This window comes from Cydia splendana, chromosome 7 (genome assembly GCF_910591565.1).
Source record: "Cydia splendana chromosome 7, ilCydSple1.2, whole genome shotgun sequence".
Taxonomy (NCBI): Eukaryota; Metazoa; Arthropoda; class Insecta; order Lepidoptera; family Tortricidae; genus Cydia; species Cydia splendana.
The window spans coordinates 1,519,132-1,536,296 of NC_085966.1; the positions used below are offsets into that span (position 1 = coordinate 1,519,132).

The window sequence follows — 17,165 nt, forward strand, 5'->3', positions numbered from 1 at the left end:
TTTCATTTATACCTTATAAGGGGTCATCCGTTAATTACATCACACGTTTAGGGGGGGGGGGATCAAGAAAATGTGACATGTTGTGACAAGGGGGAGAGGGGAGTCACAAACTTTGTGACGTCACTTTAACTTCATCAGTAACCAAAATTTTATATTAATCATTTTATTTACTGTACAGTTCAAAAACAAGTTTTTGGAACGATAATCGTTTTTATTAGTTTAATTTTTTTCATAATCAGTTTTGGGTTATAAATTTACTAATATTTTGACAAAAAATTAACAATACTTAATTCGATTTGCCGACTTCGTTGAAAAAATGTGACGTCACACCAGGGGGGGAGGGGTTTGCCAAACGTGACCAAGTGTGACAAGGGGGGAGGGAGGGATCAAGAAACCTTGAAATTCGTGTGACGTAATTAATGGATGACCCCTAACAGAACTTCCTTTTTAATGTGGGTAATTTTTGGTTGGGTTAACCTTTTGAACGCCACAGACGGCAATTGACGTCAACGCAAAATCGCGACAACGACACCAAAGACGGCATTTGACGTCGATTGTTTTTTGGTGAAAATATTGAAAATCTACTGAAAAACACCCCACTTAGGTTGGCATTATTTATTCACAAAACTAAATTTTACCCCCGTGGCGTCAGTGGCACGGCAAATGGATGCGCCGTTTGGCGTTCAAAAGGTTAAGAACAGTGGCTAGGCTAGGTGTGGACAAAGCGGCCTTCTCCCTCGCACTGAAGAAAGATCGCGGGACCCAACCCTTTTTACTACCTTAGGAATACACATTAACCTTTTGAACGCCACAGACTGCAATTGACGTCAACGCAAAATCGTGACAACGACGCCAAAGACGGCGTCGATTTGACGTCGATCGTTTTTTGATAAAAATCGACTGAAAAACACCCCACTTTTAGGTTGGCATTATTTATTCCCAAAACTAAATTTTACCCCCGTGGCGTCAGTGGCGTTAAAAAAAAGAGGGCCTCGCATCTATGCGACTTCGCCCAAAGAAGTATGTTAAGAAATACAGTGAAAAAATACACAAAGATAACTTTATTAGACAAACTACAGAACAAAACTTACACAATGTCTAGTAAAATACGGAAATATTAACCCCTCAAGGAATTTCAAAGACCTCTCCAGGGTTTTTTGACTACATACATTTTGTATGAAAAATTCGTGGTACTCTAGCTCGAGGGGTTATAGCCTGAAGTCCGTGCTAAACGGCGACCAACCAAGTTTTCGACTGTCCAAGGTCATCCTGACCTTGATCGAGCGCAATGCAATGGGAATAATGGGATTAGCTGGACGAAGTATTACAGATGGCGCCAGCATAGGTTATAACGATTACCAAAGTTCTAATACGATTAGTGACAACTTCTTGTTTTTGGGATCACTTCAGTCTTGCAAATCAGTTAATTTTGGAATAGAATGGAAACCTTTAAACAGTTGCAAACCCCATTTGGTAGCAAATCACTCTACATGGTTGTAAATCAGAAAGATCATTTTTTTCCGGAAGCTTTATTGGCAGTCGTGTAAAACGGGCTTCGGTAAACCCTAGCCACTGTTCGGGAAATTCAGTCGTATTCGGCTCCGATAGTGATGCTGATGTCACCTGGCAATACGGTGGTGCGGTGGTACCAGCGGTTCGTGTCCACCACCACTGCAACAATACATATGTTTTATAACTACAGCAGATTTGTTCAAGGACAGATTTAAATTTGTACTTTAACAAATCAGCATTGGGCTTTGTTTTGGCTACCTATGCTTAAATGTTATGTTATGACAAAATATTTATAACTAGCTGTGCCCGCGGCTCCGCCCGCGTGTAATTCGGTCTGTGTCAGTAAGCGGCTAATTTCTAATCCTAATTTCTCTCCCTCTCCCCTGGAGGCGGAACTTGAAGTAAAGTTGACATATGGATATGATAGAGGACTGAAGTCCAGATAAAATATTATACAATTAGGTACCACTAAATAAAACTACACTCCAAAATCAATAGTTTTATTCGCCCTTATTCAAATTTTACACGTGATTTAAACTTAGAGAATATAACCAAACGGAGTGGTCATTAACGGGCGTTCCCCTCTGTCGAAAATAGGCGGCCAATGGTCAACCGACGTTTATCTGACATGGCTATGTTTACGTTACGTAGGTAAACATTTGATGTGCCCCTCCCCCGCAAAAAACGCCAGACTATTTTGTACCGAAAATTATAGACATGGTGTCTCCGTTGGTTATATTCTCTAAGGATTTAAACGACAGAGTAGTAGGTGTATATCGGACGATACAGTAAGGTATACGCGCGAGAGCGAAAGCGAAGCGGCCTGCCTGGCTAGAGCGCCACTTACCGTGGTCTTCTTCAGACTCCTGAGGAAGACCACGTGCCCCTTGTAACCTCAATGCGTTGCGAAACTTTCGCGAATGATTCGATTTTTTTTGGGAAGGCATGGTAAATGCGTATAAAATGCAAGTCCCAAATCGTTTGACTCCGCAAGCGACCAGTGCCGGATTAAGATAATAATATTTTGATGCCCTAAGTATTTCTAGACCATGGTGCCCCCTCTCCCTAGGGTCATCAAGATTACATTGAATTTTTTTGGTAAATTGAGTGACGTTCATTGCTGCATTTCAGCTGAGAATGGAAATCAGTCACATCATTTCATCACGAAAATTGACAGTGCCGCAGCAGTAACGTTGCAACAGAGTACCTATATAATGCTGGTGCAGTCGCCACCCGAATGTCACCTTTATCATAAATATCTTAGAATGTTATTGAAAACGCGAGCGAAGCGAGCGCGAAAATTTTTCGGTATAAAAACGCAATTTAATAGACAGTTGTACATTTTTACTTTTAGTATGGAAATCAGTCACATCATTTTATCACGAAAATTGACAGTGCTGCAGCAGTAAAGTTGCAACAGAGTAATAATATGCTGCTGCAGTCCCCACCCGAATGTCACCTTTATCATATCTCAGAAAGAAATTGAAAACGCGAGCGAAGCGAGCCCGAAAATTTTTCGATATAAAAAAACACAATTTGATAGACAGTTGTACATTTTTACTTTTAGTACGGAAATCAGTCACATCATTTTATCACGAAAATTGACAGTGCCGCAGCAGTAATGTTGCAACAGAGTACCTAATGCTGCCGCAGTCGTCACCCGAATGTCACCTTTATTATATCTCAATAAAAAACCGGGCAAGTGCGAGTCGGACTCGCGCACGAAGGGTTCCGTACCATAATGAAAAAACAAACGGAAAAAAATGCAAAAAAAAACGGTCACCCATCCAAGTACTGGCCACGCCCGACGTTGCTTAACTTTGGTCAAAAATCACGTTTGTTGTATGGGAGCCCCATTTAAATCTTTATTTTATTCTGTTTTTAGTATTTGTTGTTATAGCGGCAACAGAAATACATCATCTGTGAAAATTTCAGCTGTCTAGCTATCACGGTTCGTGAGATACAGCCTGGTGACAGACAGACGGACGGACGGACGGACGGACGGACGGGCAGCGAAGTCTTAGTAATAGGGTCCCGTTTTACCTTTTGGGTACGGAACCCTAAAAAGGTATTGAAAACGCGAGCGAAGCGAGCGCGAAAATTTTTCGATATAAGAAAAACGCAATTTGATGACAGTTGTACATTTTTACTTTTAGTACGGAAATCAGTCACATCATTTTATCACGATAATTGACAGTGCCGCAGCAGTAACGTTGCAACAGAGTACCTAATGCTGCTGCAGTCGCTACCCAAATGTCACCTATATCATAAACATCTTAGAATGTAATTGAAAACGCGAGCGTAGCGAGTGCGAAAATTTTTCGATATAAAAACGCAATTTGATAGACAGTTGTACATTTTTACTTTTAGTATGGAAATCAGTCACATCATTTTATCGTGAAAATTGACAGTGCTGCAGCAGTAACGTTGCAACAGAGTAATGCTGCTGCAGTCCCCACCCGAATGTCACCTTTATCATATCTTAGAAAGTGATTGAAAACGCGAGCGAAGCGAGCGCGAAAATTTTTCGATACAAAAAAACGCAATTTGATAGACAGTTGTACATTTTTACTTTTAGTACGGAAATCAGTCACATCATTTTATCACCAAAATTGACAATGCCGCAGCAGTAACGTTGCAACAGAGTACCTAATGCTGCTGCAGTCATCACCCAAATGTCATCTTTATCATATCTTAGAAAGTTATTAAAAACGCGAGCGAAGCGAGCGCGACAAATTTTCGATATAAAAAAACGCAATTCGATAGACAGTTGTACATTTTTACTTTTAGTATGGAAATCAGTCACATCATTATATCACGAAAATTGAATGTCACCTTTGTCATATATTAGAAAGTTATTGAAAATGCGAGCGAAGCGAGCGCGAAAACTTTTCGATATAAAAAACGCATTTTGATAGACAGTTGTACATTTTTACTTTTAGTATGGAAAACAGTCACATAATTTTATCACGAAAATTGACAGTGCTGCAGCAGTAACGTTGCAACAGAGTACCTAATGCTGCTGCAGACGCCACCCGAATGTTCACCTTTATCATAAGCATCTTAGAATGTAATTGAAAACGCGAGCGAAGCGAGCGCGAATTTTTTTCGATAATTTTTGGTGCCCCCTAGACATGGTGCCCTAAGCAATGCTTATTTTGCTTAAAAGGGTTAATCCGGCACTGCAAATGACAAAGGTCAATGTGTTTTTTTCAAAGTACCCACTTTCGTGGCCATTATTAAGTGCTTAAGGAGGCGATACGTATGAATATGGATTTGATATGGATACGATATAATTACGATTAGGTATAATTCATGACGGAGAAAATAAATAATTTTATGCAATTATACGCGTGTTGATATGTGTGTTTATTTTACCACTACGTAACTATGTAAACCCATTTTTAGTTTTCTTGGTTACTTAATGTTTACTCAGCTCCCCAAAAGATGGCACTGTGCAATGAGGGGCAATTAATTTACTGTCGTTTAATTTTGTTATATTATTAAATCAACACAATTATTCAATTAAATTTGTTGATATCCGTACGATTGATTGAAATTTTAGAAGAGGGGGTCTTCTAAACTTAGAGTTAATTTGGAAAAATCCTTCCTCAGTGGCTTACTTATGTCACATCGTATTAAATTCAGCGCCATCTGTTAGTTTACCAGGGTACTCTATAGTGTAAGCACATATTTGAAAAAAGTTTGCCCCTCCTTCCTAAGTAGCGCCATACGATTCAGGGGCAAACTTAAGTCAATCGAGTGTTGTGGCTACCCCCCCTTTTAGGGGTTGAATTTTTATAGCCTATAACCTGGCCGGGGATTTTCTCGACAGATTAGTAAAGTTTTCATCAAAATCCGTTCAGCCGTTTTCACGTGATGCGCGTTCAAATAAACAGACAAACAGATAAACAAATAAACAGACAAAAATTCTAAAAACTGTTGGAACGTGTTCTGTTATCAATTCTAAGTATCCCCAGCCAACTTTTTTTCAAATATCTTCCATGTACAGACTTTCGACCCTCTTCAGCTTTATTATATGTATAGACGAGTTTGTTTGTAATTTTGGTAGAAATTTCCTTTACATATTGGGATTTTGATCTGTGAGGAGCTAGAGGTTTTAGTACGGTAGTAGGTACTATTGTTTATTCAGTGGTTTTAATTAAAATATTAAAAAATACCAACGGCGATCCAAAGGTTTTTTAACAGGTTCTCTGCCCTATGTATCATATATGATACATGTAAATATGTATATGTAGGTATATTTAAAAACAAAGGCTCTGTAAGTGAAGATTGAGAAGAACGTAACTCCAGGTCCAACGAGGTTAGGTCTGCAAGGTTTCTTCAGCTTGTCTGTCCTCCTCACCAGACAGCAGCGTTTTGTAGTAGTTTTAGGTGTGCTGCCGCGAAGTGCTGTAACTTAATTCCGCCGCCGATCCGTGCACTGAAATCGCTTTACACTTTTAAATCTCAATATCGAGCATACTTGTTGAACGAACAAATTACTTAATTTTCTCCTTGCTGCTTGCCTGCTTGCTTAATCACTTTACCCAGTAATCTCAGTATGCAAGCCAACAACGGTCCGCAACGTTAAGTTTGCTAAAAATGATAAACTACCGTCTAATTTAAGTTTATTCTTTGTTGTAGTTTCCCTCTTTTATTGTAAATATGACTGTATTTTGTAATCTGTGTTGAAGTGCGTGTTGTCACTCGTTGAGTTTTAGTTTAGGTGTAAATTATTAGTTTTAAGTCAGGTACCCACTGAGAATCAGCGTCATGGCTTGCCGTGGCATTATGCTAAGTGGGGATTCTGTTTAGCATCTAATTAGTTTGTGTAACTTGTTTTGTGTGTTATTACCCAGATGTTAAATAAATGTATTTCTTCTTCTTCTTAAGATGATCACTTTAAGACGCCCACTGTCGTATGGAAGTAGGCGTCTTTGCATTCGCTTCGCATCGCATATGATACATTGTTTTTAAATGTTAAGTACCTATACTTACGTATCTCCCCAGGATTAACGGTAAAGGTGACCCAGCGGCATTGATAGAGGCACTCGGGCGGTGGAGCCAGCTGCCATTGCTTGTGCCCGCGTACCTGCGCCTGCCATGATACGTGCCGCACTGAATCCACCTGACAACATCAGATATTTTTTATCGTTAGCATTTGACCGTCTTATTATGAGTGCATTGGGAAATTGGGTTAAGAAGCATCATCTCACGTGCATATGCGCGCCCTGTCCAGGGCCGCCCATGAACAGCCAGTCAGTTGCGTCGCTCTCGGCGGCTCGAGGGAGAAAGTAGGGCCGCGAGTAGTATTCGCGTAGCGCTCGCGTCTCGCCGTCTAGGCACGTACTCCAACCGACGTACCTGGATACACGATGTAATTTATGAACTGGACACCTAGTGCACTTTAGTCTGGTGGATTGGGGAAATTATTCCCCAATTCAAATAAAATGTATGAAATTACCTATACTTTTTTTTTTAATTCTAAGGTATAATTTTAATGTTTTTTGTTTGTTTAAACGCTAACTAGCTTGACCTTTAACACAGAAGTGGGACCCTATATTTTTTTAAAGAATACAACGGGTCTTTAACGTGTGGGCTGTAGGGCTACGTGGGGACGTCAGAGGGCTAGTAGAGCCAAAGTAATAAAAGCAAAAAAAATGCACAATATAATTCAGACGAGAAGATGCATTACCAAGGATCTCCAGATAAGTTCGCTCGTTGCTCATCCATAGCGAACACCTCGCTGAGCGACCGCAGCCCCGAGTTGTAGGCAAAGAACGAGCAATCGCCAGTCTGCCGCCCCAGCGAGCCTTGTCGATAGAAGTCACGGAAGAAGTTGAAGTTGAATTCCTGCGGGGTACCAAAAATTGTAAGCAGTTGTTCAAAGCTTTTTTTAATGGGAAGGTAAGGTAAACATATTTGACCACAATCAAACCAGACGGCCTAGCATAAGTTGCGTTCTCGCGTGCGAGTTCATACTTGAAGTCGCGCTAGATGTATGAAGTCGCGCGCGAGAACGCAACTCATGCTAGCAGGTCTGATAGTAAGTGCCGATGCAGTCTAGTGTGGGCTTACTTAAGAAATCTCTTGATTTCTGGAGAGTCGCGATATTTAGTGAAAGAATATATTTAGGTACTTGTCAAAACTTTATTGCACACACATAATGAAATTATAATAGTGAATGACTAGAGGCATACCTACCAGTCAACTATTAGGCTAAAATAACAGCGATTAATAAAAATCATCAGTCATATCTAAAATATACCTACCAAGAGAGTGTAGAGAGAGAAGTTTTGAAATATGTATCAAGTATTTTGCCACAAATTTCTTAATATTTTGGAAATTATAAGGATATGTATGCATTCTTACTGCCAAGTTTCTGCAAAGTTAGCGTGGTAGAATCTATGTTTCTTACTTTAATAGCCTTCCACTCCTTAGTAGCATCAGTAACTATGACTGGCACCGTGTTATACGCATACAGCTCCTCGAACTCCTGCGCAGAGATGTTGGCGACGCGCGTGACGTCATCGACGCCGACGCACATGGAGCAGTCTTCAGGGGGGCGGAAGAGCGCTTTAGATGATGATGGTAAGGAGATGAGGCAGGTCTGGAAAAAAGTATTTTTATTATTTTAATACTACAACGGCGACAAAAAGGCATAAAAAGCTCGCTTGATAGAAAGCGGGTTCTGCAGTCCATGGACGTGTATAATATCAGGGGTGCCACATGCGCGTAACCGAGCCTTGAAAACCAGTACCCTTTTTTAAGTACCGCACTTGACTAGAAAGGAGCAGCAGGAACAAATCGTAATGAACTAATTGAAACATATAATTCTGTATGTGAAGAGAAATTTAAAGATGTATGTGTATGTTGGAGTGGCCATTGTTTTAAAAAATATCTGATTATTTATCTGATGGCGACTGTACAATGAGACACGCATCACTTTTCTATTCACACTATTCATGTAAGTACTGTAATAACCAGGAGTCATACGGTTTATTTTAATTAGGTACCTAGAAACAATTAGTCAGCAACAAATATATTAAATATACTACCTAAATAAAATACCTAAATCACTAAGTCTTCATACCTTTGACGATAGTCCCGTATAAACCCACCACATAGCAAACACAAAAAACAAAATGGCTACCGGAAATAGAACCCTTAATTTCAAAACTCCCGCTAAAAAGTTAAGCTCTTTCTTCAGGTCCACTTCCAAGCACTCGATATTCGAATCGTTTAATTTTAACGCATTTATTCTGCTTAGTATTTTTAACACTTTCAGTTCCGCGGTTTTTACTTTCTTTTCACACGTTTTCGGTTTTGTTTGACTCATTTTGCGGTTGGGTTTGGACTGAAAGGAGTACCCGTTGGCGGGAGGGTTTTATAAACTGCGGTAATAGATTTAGACGCAACAGTAGCTTCGCATTTTCCATCAATTGACCCAATTTATGATGTTGGAAATAAGGATGTCACACGATATGAGTACACAAAACATTTTCGTTTTTATAGTCTGCGTGCTTTATATAAATCAGTTCACCACAGCGTTCAAAAAGTCTTTCTGTTTTCTTTGAAATCAGTGTGAAAAATTGAATCTAGAATGCAAAGTAGGTACCTAATTTGATGAAAATTTTGAGTTATTTCCTTACGTCACGTTAGTTGATAGGATGGATTTATAAGTGATGATTTTGAATGATAATTATTTAATAGCATTAATTTCATAATTTGGATTAAGGATGACTCACGTTAGACCGGGCCGGAGCTTCCGGCGCTTACTTTTCTGTGACATGACAAGCGATTACGTGATGTTTCCATAGAAAACGATGCGCCGTAAGCTCCGGCCCGGTCAAGGCCCGGTCTAACGTGAGTCACCCTTTGTAATGTTTACTGCTTTATAGTAGGTATATTTCTCAAGTTGGTGCATGTGGTAAAACATTGATTCATTCGTCAGCAAACTTTGTTCACTTCACGTGTCTTGAAACCCTCACAACGCTCAAGATTCTACTTAGACTAATTCTCTTGTTCGATCGGGTTTCAATATTAGCACAAGGGGTAAAAATTCTGCTCGAGCTATTCAGCATCCAGATTATTTACTTGTCGCGTTATTCGTTAACGTCTTTCAAGTCAAAGCCGTTGATAATCATTTTGTCCCTATTTTTCATTTTTGCATTTGTGTTTGTTAGAAATATATAAAAATTAACAGAGGTATGCAAGTTTCATGAATAAAAGGTGGGGTTGGTGTAGTGTATCCCAACTCTAACGGAGTCCTATCGTCTATCGTCCCACGCAGTAAATGGCGAAGAGACGCATTGGGTGTGAAATTGGAATTCATTATCAGCGCGCGACACCGCAGCTGAGCCCGTTACGCGGTGCCCAATGATGCGCGTCTAAGAAAAAACAATGTGTCGTGTGGTTAGGTAGGTATTTTGTATTAAATTACTTCTTCTTTACAGTTTCTAATGAATAGTAGGCTTAGATGGTCAAGCAAATGTTGTCAGTAGAAAAAGGCGCGAAATTCAAATTTTCTGTGAGACGATATGCCTTCGCGCCTACATTTTTCAAATTTGCCGCCTTTTTTACTGACAAGATCTGCTTGACCAACTGTATTAAAAAAACCAATTAACTGTGAGGAGTTATGTTTTGTGCACGTCTCTAATAATGTAAGCATATAAATACGCTTTCTGAATAAATGTCAGTATTTACACATACTCGTGTTGTTTACTTGCTGCCCTACTTCCCGCTCCACATGGCGATCCTGCCACGTGCGGTGTCGGGTTCGGAAGTCGGAAGTGCAACCGCGCACTTTATATAAACAAAGTGGATACAATTTAATACCTTTTATTTCCTATTCGACGTGTGCCAGAATAAAACCAAAATAAATTACTCGTAGTGACGTTCCACGGGAAAAGGTACCTTATGGCGGCAGGCGCTTACGTCGCATAGCACCGCAATATTATTGGAGCGGCGTTAATAATAGCGTAAGCGCCAACCGCCATAAGGTACCTTTACCCGTAGGATGTCACTTATTCTGAGAATTTACTAGAAATTTTAAATCATAACATCTGTTAATCCCTGGGGCAGAAAAATAAATAAATCTCTTATTTCCAAACCCACATTCAATCGTTCCATCATCTAGCAATCCTAGCAGCCAGCACCATTCTCTCACCAAGTTCTAATCCTACATGTATCACATATGATACATAGGTAGCGAAACGGTTTACTTAATTTATAAACCATGGTAAGTAACACCTACTGAATGTCCTACAATATTTATTTATTTATTATTATTATTTATAAATATAGACGGTCAAGCAAATCTTGTCAGTAGAAAAAGGCGCGAAATTCAAATTTTCTATGAAACGATATCCCTTCGCGCCTACATTTTTCAAATTTGCCGCCTTTTTCTACTGACAAGATCTGCTTGACCGTATATTAAAATGTTTAAATCATATTTAACTAAACCAATTTATTTATATATAACAATAAATTTTATTTTATTAATAATAAACCGAGCTTTTAAAAGTTATCTCAAATAGGCTCAATGATGTCATAGTTGTATCTGTCAATTTGACAGCTGTGTCACTTCGATACGAATCGAATACGACGGCGTACGGTTTTTAGTAATTTTAGTTTAGTTTGTGTGGGTTTAAGAATAATTTGTAACACAAAGTAAATAGAATCCAAGCAAAACCATGGCTTATCTGACGCAGCCCGATTACGTGAAGTACAAGTGTTCCTGCGGTCAACTGAAGCCTATCACAAGTCTTTACTTTTGTCGACACTGCTTGAAAATACGCTGCGGATTCTGTATTTGTCATGAGGTAACAGACTGTTTAAAAGATGAAAATCGAGCAATAACTTCTCAACTTCATATACTTCATTAAATATACCTTAAAAATAGAGCGTATCTATGGTAATTGTTTATAAAAGTATGCCATGTACTTGTTGGCAAGCCTTGGACACACCTTTGCTTTTATGGAGTCTCTGGCGTGTTCCCATTCGGTAACAATGGGATACTGGTCTGTTGACTGCGTTGCGTAGATAAATAGTAAAAAGTGCTCTAGTTTAATTTGCTATGAACTAACATTTTCGATTTTTTATTAAATTAAAGAAAATGTTTTAAAAAGGTAAAAATAGTTTTGTTTGTGTTTTTGTACATTTTTTTACTGAATTCCCAGTAAAATATTTTTAACTTATAGTTTTCTATTTATGAAAATATCTAATTATTTTATTGCATGCTTGTGATTTAAAAAAAATTGGTTTGATGTGTATGTAGACCTGTATTGAAGATACAATGGTATTGGTCAATGTTTGTATTATTCAAACCAATATGTCTGGCTCATTTGTTGCATGAAAGTGCACTAAGTCTTTTGTTTAAGAAATTTGGAAATTTTGTGTTAGAAAACTAAACTTTATATTAAGCTCCATTAAGCTTCCTAAGCAAACATTTTAAATAATTGCAATCTGCTTCTGTCCATCTATCAGTGCACTTGATTTATTCCATTTCCATTTATTTACATATTCCTTTACCCACCACAGGTGGACTCCCACTACTGTGCCTACTGCCTCGAAAACATGCCATCCTCCGAAGCCCGTCTGAAGAAAAACCGTTGCAGCAGCTGCTTTGACTGCCCAAGCTGTTTCCACACACTCTCTACCCGGGCTACACTAGCCCAGCCTCGGCAGGACCCGGCGGCAGGGGCGGGGGGTGATGGAAAGGTTGGGGACGGGAAGCAGGCTAAGAGGGTGTATTATCTGTCATGCTTTAACTGTAGGTGGACGGCTAGGGATGTGGGGATTCCAGATCAACCTGTGGGTAAGTAAATTTGTCAGATGACTGCAATTCCTTTCTATAATAATTATTCATAATAATTTATTTAAATGTGGAAGCATGCCACTGACTATAGCACCTGTCATATGCTAGAATTATTACTACTAACAAACAGAGATTTTTCAATGATTGTAGCATATGACAGATTGACATGGGTTCATATTAAGAAATGTGTGGCCTTTCATGTATTTTGATAATAATATTTTTGTGGAAAGGTGTGGTTCATGCGGAGTACCATATAACTTGGCTTATTAGGATTACTCATGTTTCCTTATGATGATTTTCTTTACTAAAAAGCAATGGTACCTAATTATCAAATATTTTAGCATCGGGTGGGTGGCCAGAGCGCACCAGCCCACACGCTACGCGCGTGAACCAGCTTTTGGACTATTACAAGGCAGTATTGCAGCAAGAGAAGCAGGAGAAGATAGAGAGGGAGAGGAAGAAGTTCGCCGTGAGAGGGAAATACATCACACTCACTGTAAGTTGACCTAGATATGTCTACTTCTGATGACATCCAGATAGGGCATACTCAGATAAACACTAAATTATATTGATTCATAAAAAACGCAAACGAAAACACTATTAGAACTATCTAATTCTGAATACCACTGTAATAATAAAACCGGACAAGTGCGAGTCGGACTCGCCCACCGAGGGTTCCGTACTTTTTAGTATTTGTTCTTATAGCAGCAACAGAAATACATCATCTGTGAAAATTTAAACTGTCAAGCTATCACGGTTCATGAGATACAGCGTGGTGACAGACAGACAGACAGACAATGGAGTCTCAGTACTCTCAGTAATAGGGTCCCTAAAGATGAACATGAAAATCATTCCTCTTCAATTTAGGCATATTACAACGCGGGCATATCTTCACTAGATTATTATCACAATATTATGTTTACCTTTAGGACAAGACAGGCCTAACAGGGGCTATGGCTCGCAGCATCGCAGGGCTACCTCCAGCAGAATGTTCCAGCCTCGCCTTAGCCGGGTTCACCCCCGCTGTCGCCAGTGAAGAAGTTGATGAATTACCAGAAGACGCCTTCACTAAGGATGTCAACTTGAATCAGAGTAAGTTGAGTCCTCTCATTATTTGCTCTGTCTACTACTGAAGCAGAGTATATGGCATAGTAAGGCACTGTAAATAGACTTAGTTGCTTCATTATATGTAAGTAACCCAAAAATGGGACAAGGGGATGATATGTATAGTATCGTCCAGCTGAGGGTTCCAGTCTGGCCTTAGCCAGGTTCACCCGTGCTGTCGCCAGTGAATAACTTGATGAACTGCCAGAAGACGCTTTCAGAGTGAGTTGTTATTTTCTCAGCTTCTAAAAGGGGATAAGGACAGGGGAATGATAGTGGTAACTTCTTCTCTGACGAATTTTCATATCTAGGAATCGTGACCGCCATAATTCGCTCTATTAGCAGATTTTGTTACCTGCAAAAAAAGCGCTGGTGGCCTAGCGGTAAGAGCGTGCGACTTTCAATCCGGAGGTCGCGGGTTCAAACCCCAGCTCTTACCAATGAGTTTTTCGGAACTTATGTACGAAATAGCATTTTATATTTACCTGTTAGTTTTTGGTGAAGGAAAACATCGTCATCCAATAAGGCCTGGTTTCCTCCCTGGGTTGAAAGGTCAGATGGCAGTCGCTTTCGTAAAAACTAGTGCTTACGTTAAATTTTTGGATTAGTTAATTGTCAAGCGGACCCCGGCTCCCATGAGCCGTGGCAAAAATGTCGGGATAACGCGAGGAATAATCAAGTATTAGTATTTGTTTAAAAAGCGACAGTTCTAAATGTTTACTTATCTACTAATCTTTGTCCTCAGTAACGAGTATGCCACAACGCCTGGCCGCGCCCGAATGGCAGCCGACTCAAGTATCCCGCTTACATCCCATCGCCAAACTCCTCAGCGTGAAGCGATCCCAGCGGTGCCGAGCGTGCGACCACAATCTCACCAAGCCCGAGTATAACCCTGGATCCATCAAGTTCAAGATAGAACTGCTGGCATAGTAAGTACTGGTATAGTTTTTAGTTGCTCACTCTCCGTAGTAGAGTATGTGTGCTCATATATGTAGTAACACTAAGTTACTTTAGGTCGTATGACAAGACTAACAAGTATCAACCTATTCAACCTTAATAAAAAGTGGCTCTGTCTACTACAGACGTAGAATATATGGCTCATAGTAAGTTACTCTAGGCAGTACTAGTTTCCTGCTTCCATCCTCAAGGTGGAGGGAGGCGAGATCACAGCGAGTGTATAGATTAGCTAGATCCAACATTTTTGTTTCCCAATATTTTTTGTTCCATTCGCGTTTTTCCCCATTCTGTTTTTTAACTATTCTTTTATTTTCTCAGTAGTTATTACACGCGTATGTCACAGTCGCTTTTTTTTCCAAAGAGTAATATTTCCGAGAACATTTCCTTATCCTGAGTCGACTCCTATATTCGCGGGGCTCCTATTTCTAGGCGGTTTGCCCTTCGGGCATCTGAAGCTATGTACCTAACGAACCTAACCTACCGACCTATCGACTTTAGTGTGACTATCGTGAAAACATTACACTGGGGAAAAAAGCGACTGGGACATACGGGTCTCTATTGTTTCCCAAATAATTTTAAGTCATAATGTATTGTTTGTCCGAATTTTCGTTAGTCATAATTGGTTTTTCTCAGAAACGCGTAACTTTTCAGAATTGCCATAAAACAAACCTTACCTAACCTAACCATCATAGAAAACCTTAGGAAAATCCTGAAAAGTTAACGGTTTCAGTTTTATGACTAACGATAATATGACAAACAGTACATTATGACTTAAAACTTTATGGGAAACAAAGGGACCCCGGGACATACACCTGTAATCAAATTAACTATTGTAAAAATAAACGACTAGTTAAAAAGCAGAATGGGGAAAAACGCGAATGGAACAAAAAATATTGAGGAACTAAAATTTTTGGGTAGCTAATCTGTAAAGTCATAAAACACAACCTCTTGAGTATACGCTTGTTAAAATCGTCTTAAAGTCTAATAAAAGTAACTACCATCAATGATGGCTTGCTTAGTTGTTTTTTAACTTAGGTATTTCATTTTCCCTGCAGTTACCACGTGCCCGAGGTGAAGATAATCTCCTGCGAGATCGTCCGCCCGGGCGGCAAGTCCACCCTACTGCTGAAGCTGGCCAACCCGACCCCCCACGAGATGACCTTGAGGCTGCTGCAGCCTGCCGAGGTCCCTGCTGAGGAGGACAAGGTGGATAAGGACGCCAGTCTGGAGAAGAGTTTGGATAAGAGTCTGAAGATTGAGAAGGTAGCGTGAAAATGACCATGTGAAAATCCGCCGTGTACGGATTCTTCCCGCCGAATTATCAAATTCGAGATATTTTATTGAAGAAATTTGAACTTAAAATAAAATTACATAAAATTCAAATTTCTTTAATTTTTTCACGCCATTTATCAACTTCTTCCCGCCCTGTACGGAAATTATCTCTCTTTATCGCGGATACTGATGTGCCGCTGGGAAATTTCCATAATAGGGAATAATAATCCAACGGTCTAACGCAAACGAGAGAGTCTGAATTTTGTTATCTAACCTCTCTATCACTCTTGCATATTTGAGCGATAAAGAGGCAGATAGCTGAGTTTCGATTTACGCGCTACCCGGTATTTGATGTATCAAAGCACAGTATGTATAAGTTACTCTATGGTTTACGATGGGTGCTAGTACTGCACTCTGGCGGCAGAACATTGCAGTAATTGCGAAATTTCTATAAGAGTTTTCCGAAATTTTCGGAAACTTATTATTAAATTTTTGTGTGAAGATTGAAACTTTATTTTCCAAAATATAACTTTCATTATAGTTTACAGAAATGTCTAAGGAAATATGTATTGGACTTTTAGATTTTTTTCCTTAGTAATATTTATTTAATTTAAAAACACTAGTCTAGTCGGACCTGTGAAGAATTTGACTTTTTGCAAATAAACCAACGTCTAAAAAAAGGTTTCATACGGATTTTGGCGTATGCATTTTGGCCAAAGTTTATATTTTGAAGTTCAGGGCCTGGAAACTGTACATCTGGCATTCAAAAACTTAAAATGATTAATTCCTTTACAGCAAGAACCAAGCTGGAACCCCAGAGAGCCTCCCACAGTACTGACTCAAATCACACCACCCGCTGTGACGCTCACGCTCGCGCCCAGAGATGACGCAGCTGAATATGATGATGACGCTCGACATGAACCCAGCCAGTGAGTTTATTATTTAAATATAAAGTTACAAAAATACAAAAATCGGGCAAAATAAGATACATTATTTCTCTCTCTCTCTTTAATCGGTGTATCATTGCTGAGACATTATAGGCCTTTTCATCTGTGTCAGATGAAAAGGCCTTCTATGATTATTATGATAGGACATTATAGACAACATCAAAATTCAGAGTCATAAATGCCAATTGGAATTGATAAATTCTAAATAGAGATGATTATTCTGACCGTAGACTATTATGGGACTTTTTGGTACATTCGATATATTTAAAGGCGGCATTATGTGTACAATATAATCTGTTAATTATATCTGATAGATTTTAGTGACCATCGATCTGACTTCAGTTAAATTTTGGCTATGAATTCAAATTTATCTGTATTTGGCCTGACCTAAACTGTAGTGTCTAATGTTAATTTTCTAATTAAATTATTAAAAATGCCGCTAAACTAATTTGCCGGACATGTTTTGCTCCAAGAAGCTATACTTATATCTAGAGCTGGGTGCCTACACAAGATGCCAATCGTTAACACTCCGTATCGAACGAAACGCAACT

At 39.3% G+C, this 17,165-nt stretch overlaps 2 protein-coding genes and 1 long non-coding RNA gene across 3 annotated transcripts in view; 1 reads left to right on the plus strand and 2 right to left on the minus strand.

Annotated features, from left to right (window-relative positions):
• LOC134791999 (dynactin subunit 4) overlaps window positions 1-17,165 on the plus strand; it is a 252,550-nt gene that overhangs the window by 233,029 nt on the left and 2,356 nt on the right. Inside the window, exons 2-8 of the mRNA XM_063763112.1 lie at window positions 11,154-11,339; window positions 12,058-12,334; window positions 12,676-12,830; window positions 13,264-13,426; window positions 14,184-14,367; window positions 15,451-15,658; window positions 16,463-16,596. Of these exons, the coding sequence (XP_063619182.1) occupies window positions 11,211-11,339; window positions 12,058-12,334; window positions 12,676-12,830; window positions 13,264-13,426; window positions 14,184-14,367; window positions 15,451-15,658; window positions 16,463-16,596 (1,250 nt within the window). The 5' untranslated portion in view covers window positions 11,154-11,210. The remainder of the gene's footprint in view (window positions 1-11,153; window positions 11,340-12,057; window positions 12,335-12,675; window positions 12,831-13,263; window positions 13,427-14,183; window positions 14,368-15,450; window positions 15,659-16,462; window positions 16,597-17,165) is intronic.
• LOC134792043 (uncharacterized) overlaps window positions 1-17,165 on the minus strand; it is a 314,893-nt gene that overhangs the window by 106,459 nt on the left and 191,269 nt on the right. The gene's annotated exons all lie outside the window — the stretch shown is intronic.
• LOC134792446 (uncharacterized) lies at window positions 1,586-8,995 on the minus strand. Its single transcript, XM_063763734.1, has 6 exons — window positions 8,609-8,995; window positions 7,934-8,125; window positions 7,211-7,368; window positions 6,732-6,879; window positions 6,514-6,643; window positions 1,586-1,671 (listed from the first exon to the last, which is right to left on the minus strand). The coding sequence occupies exons 1-6, from the start codon at window positions 8,852-8,854 to the stop codon at window positions 1,586-1,588; spliced, it is 960 nt and encodes a 319-aa protein (XP_063619804.1). The 5' UTR covers window positions 8,855-8,995.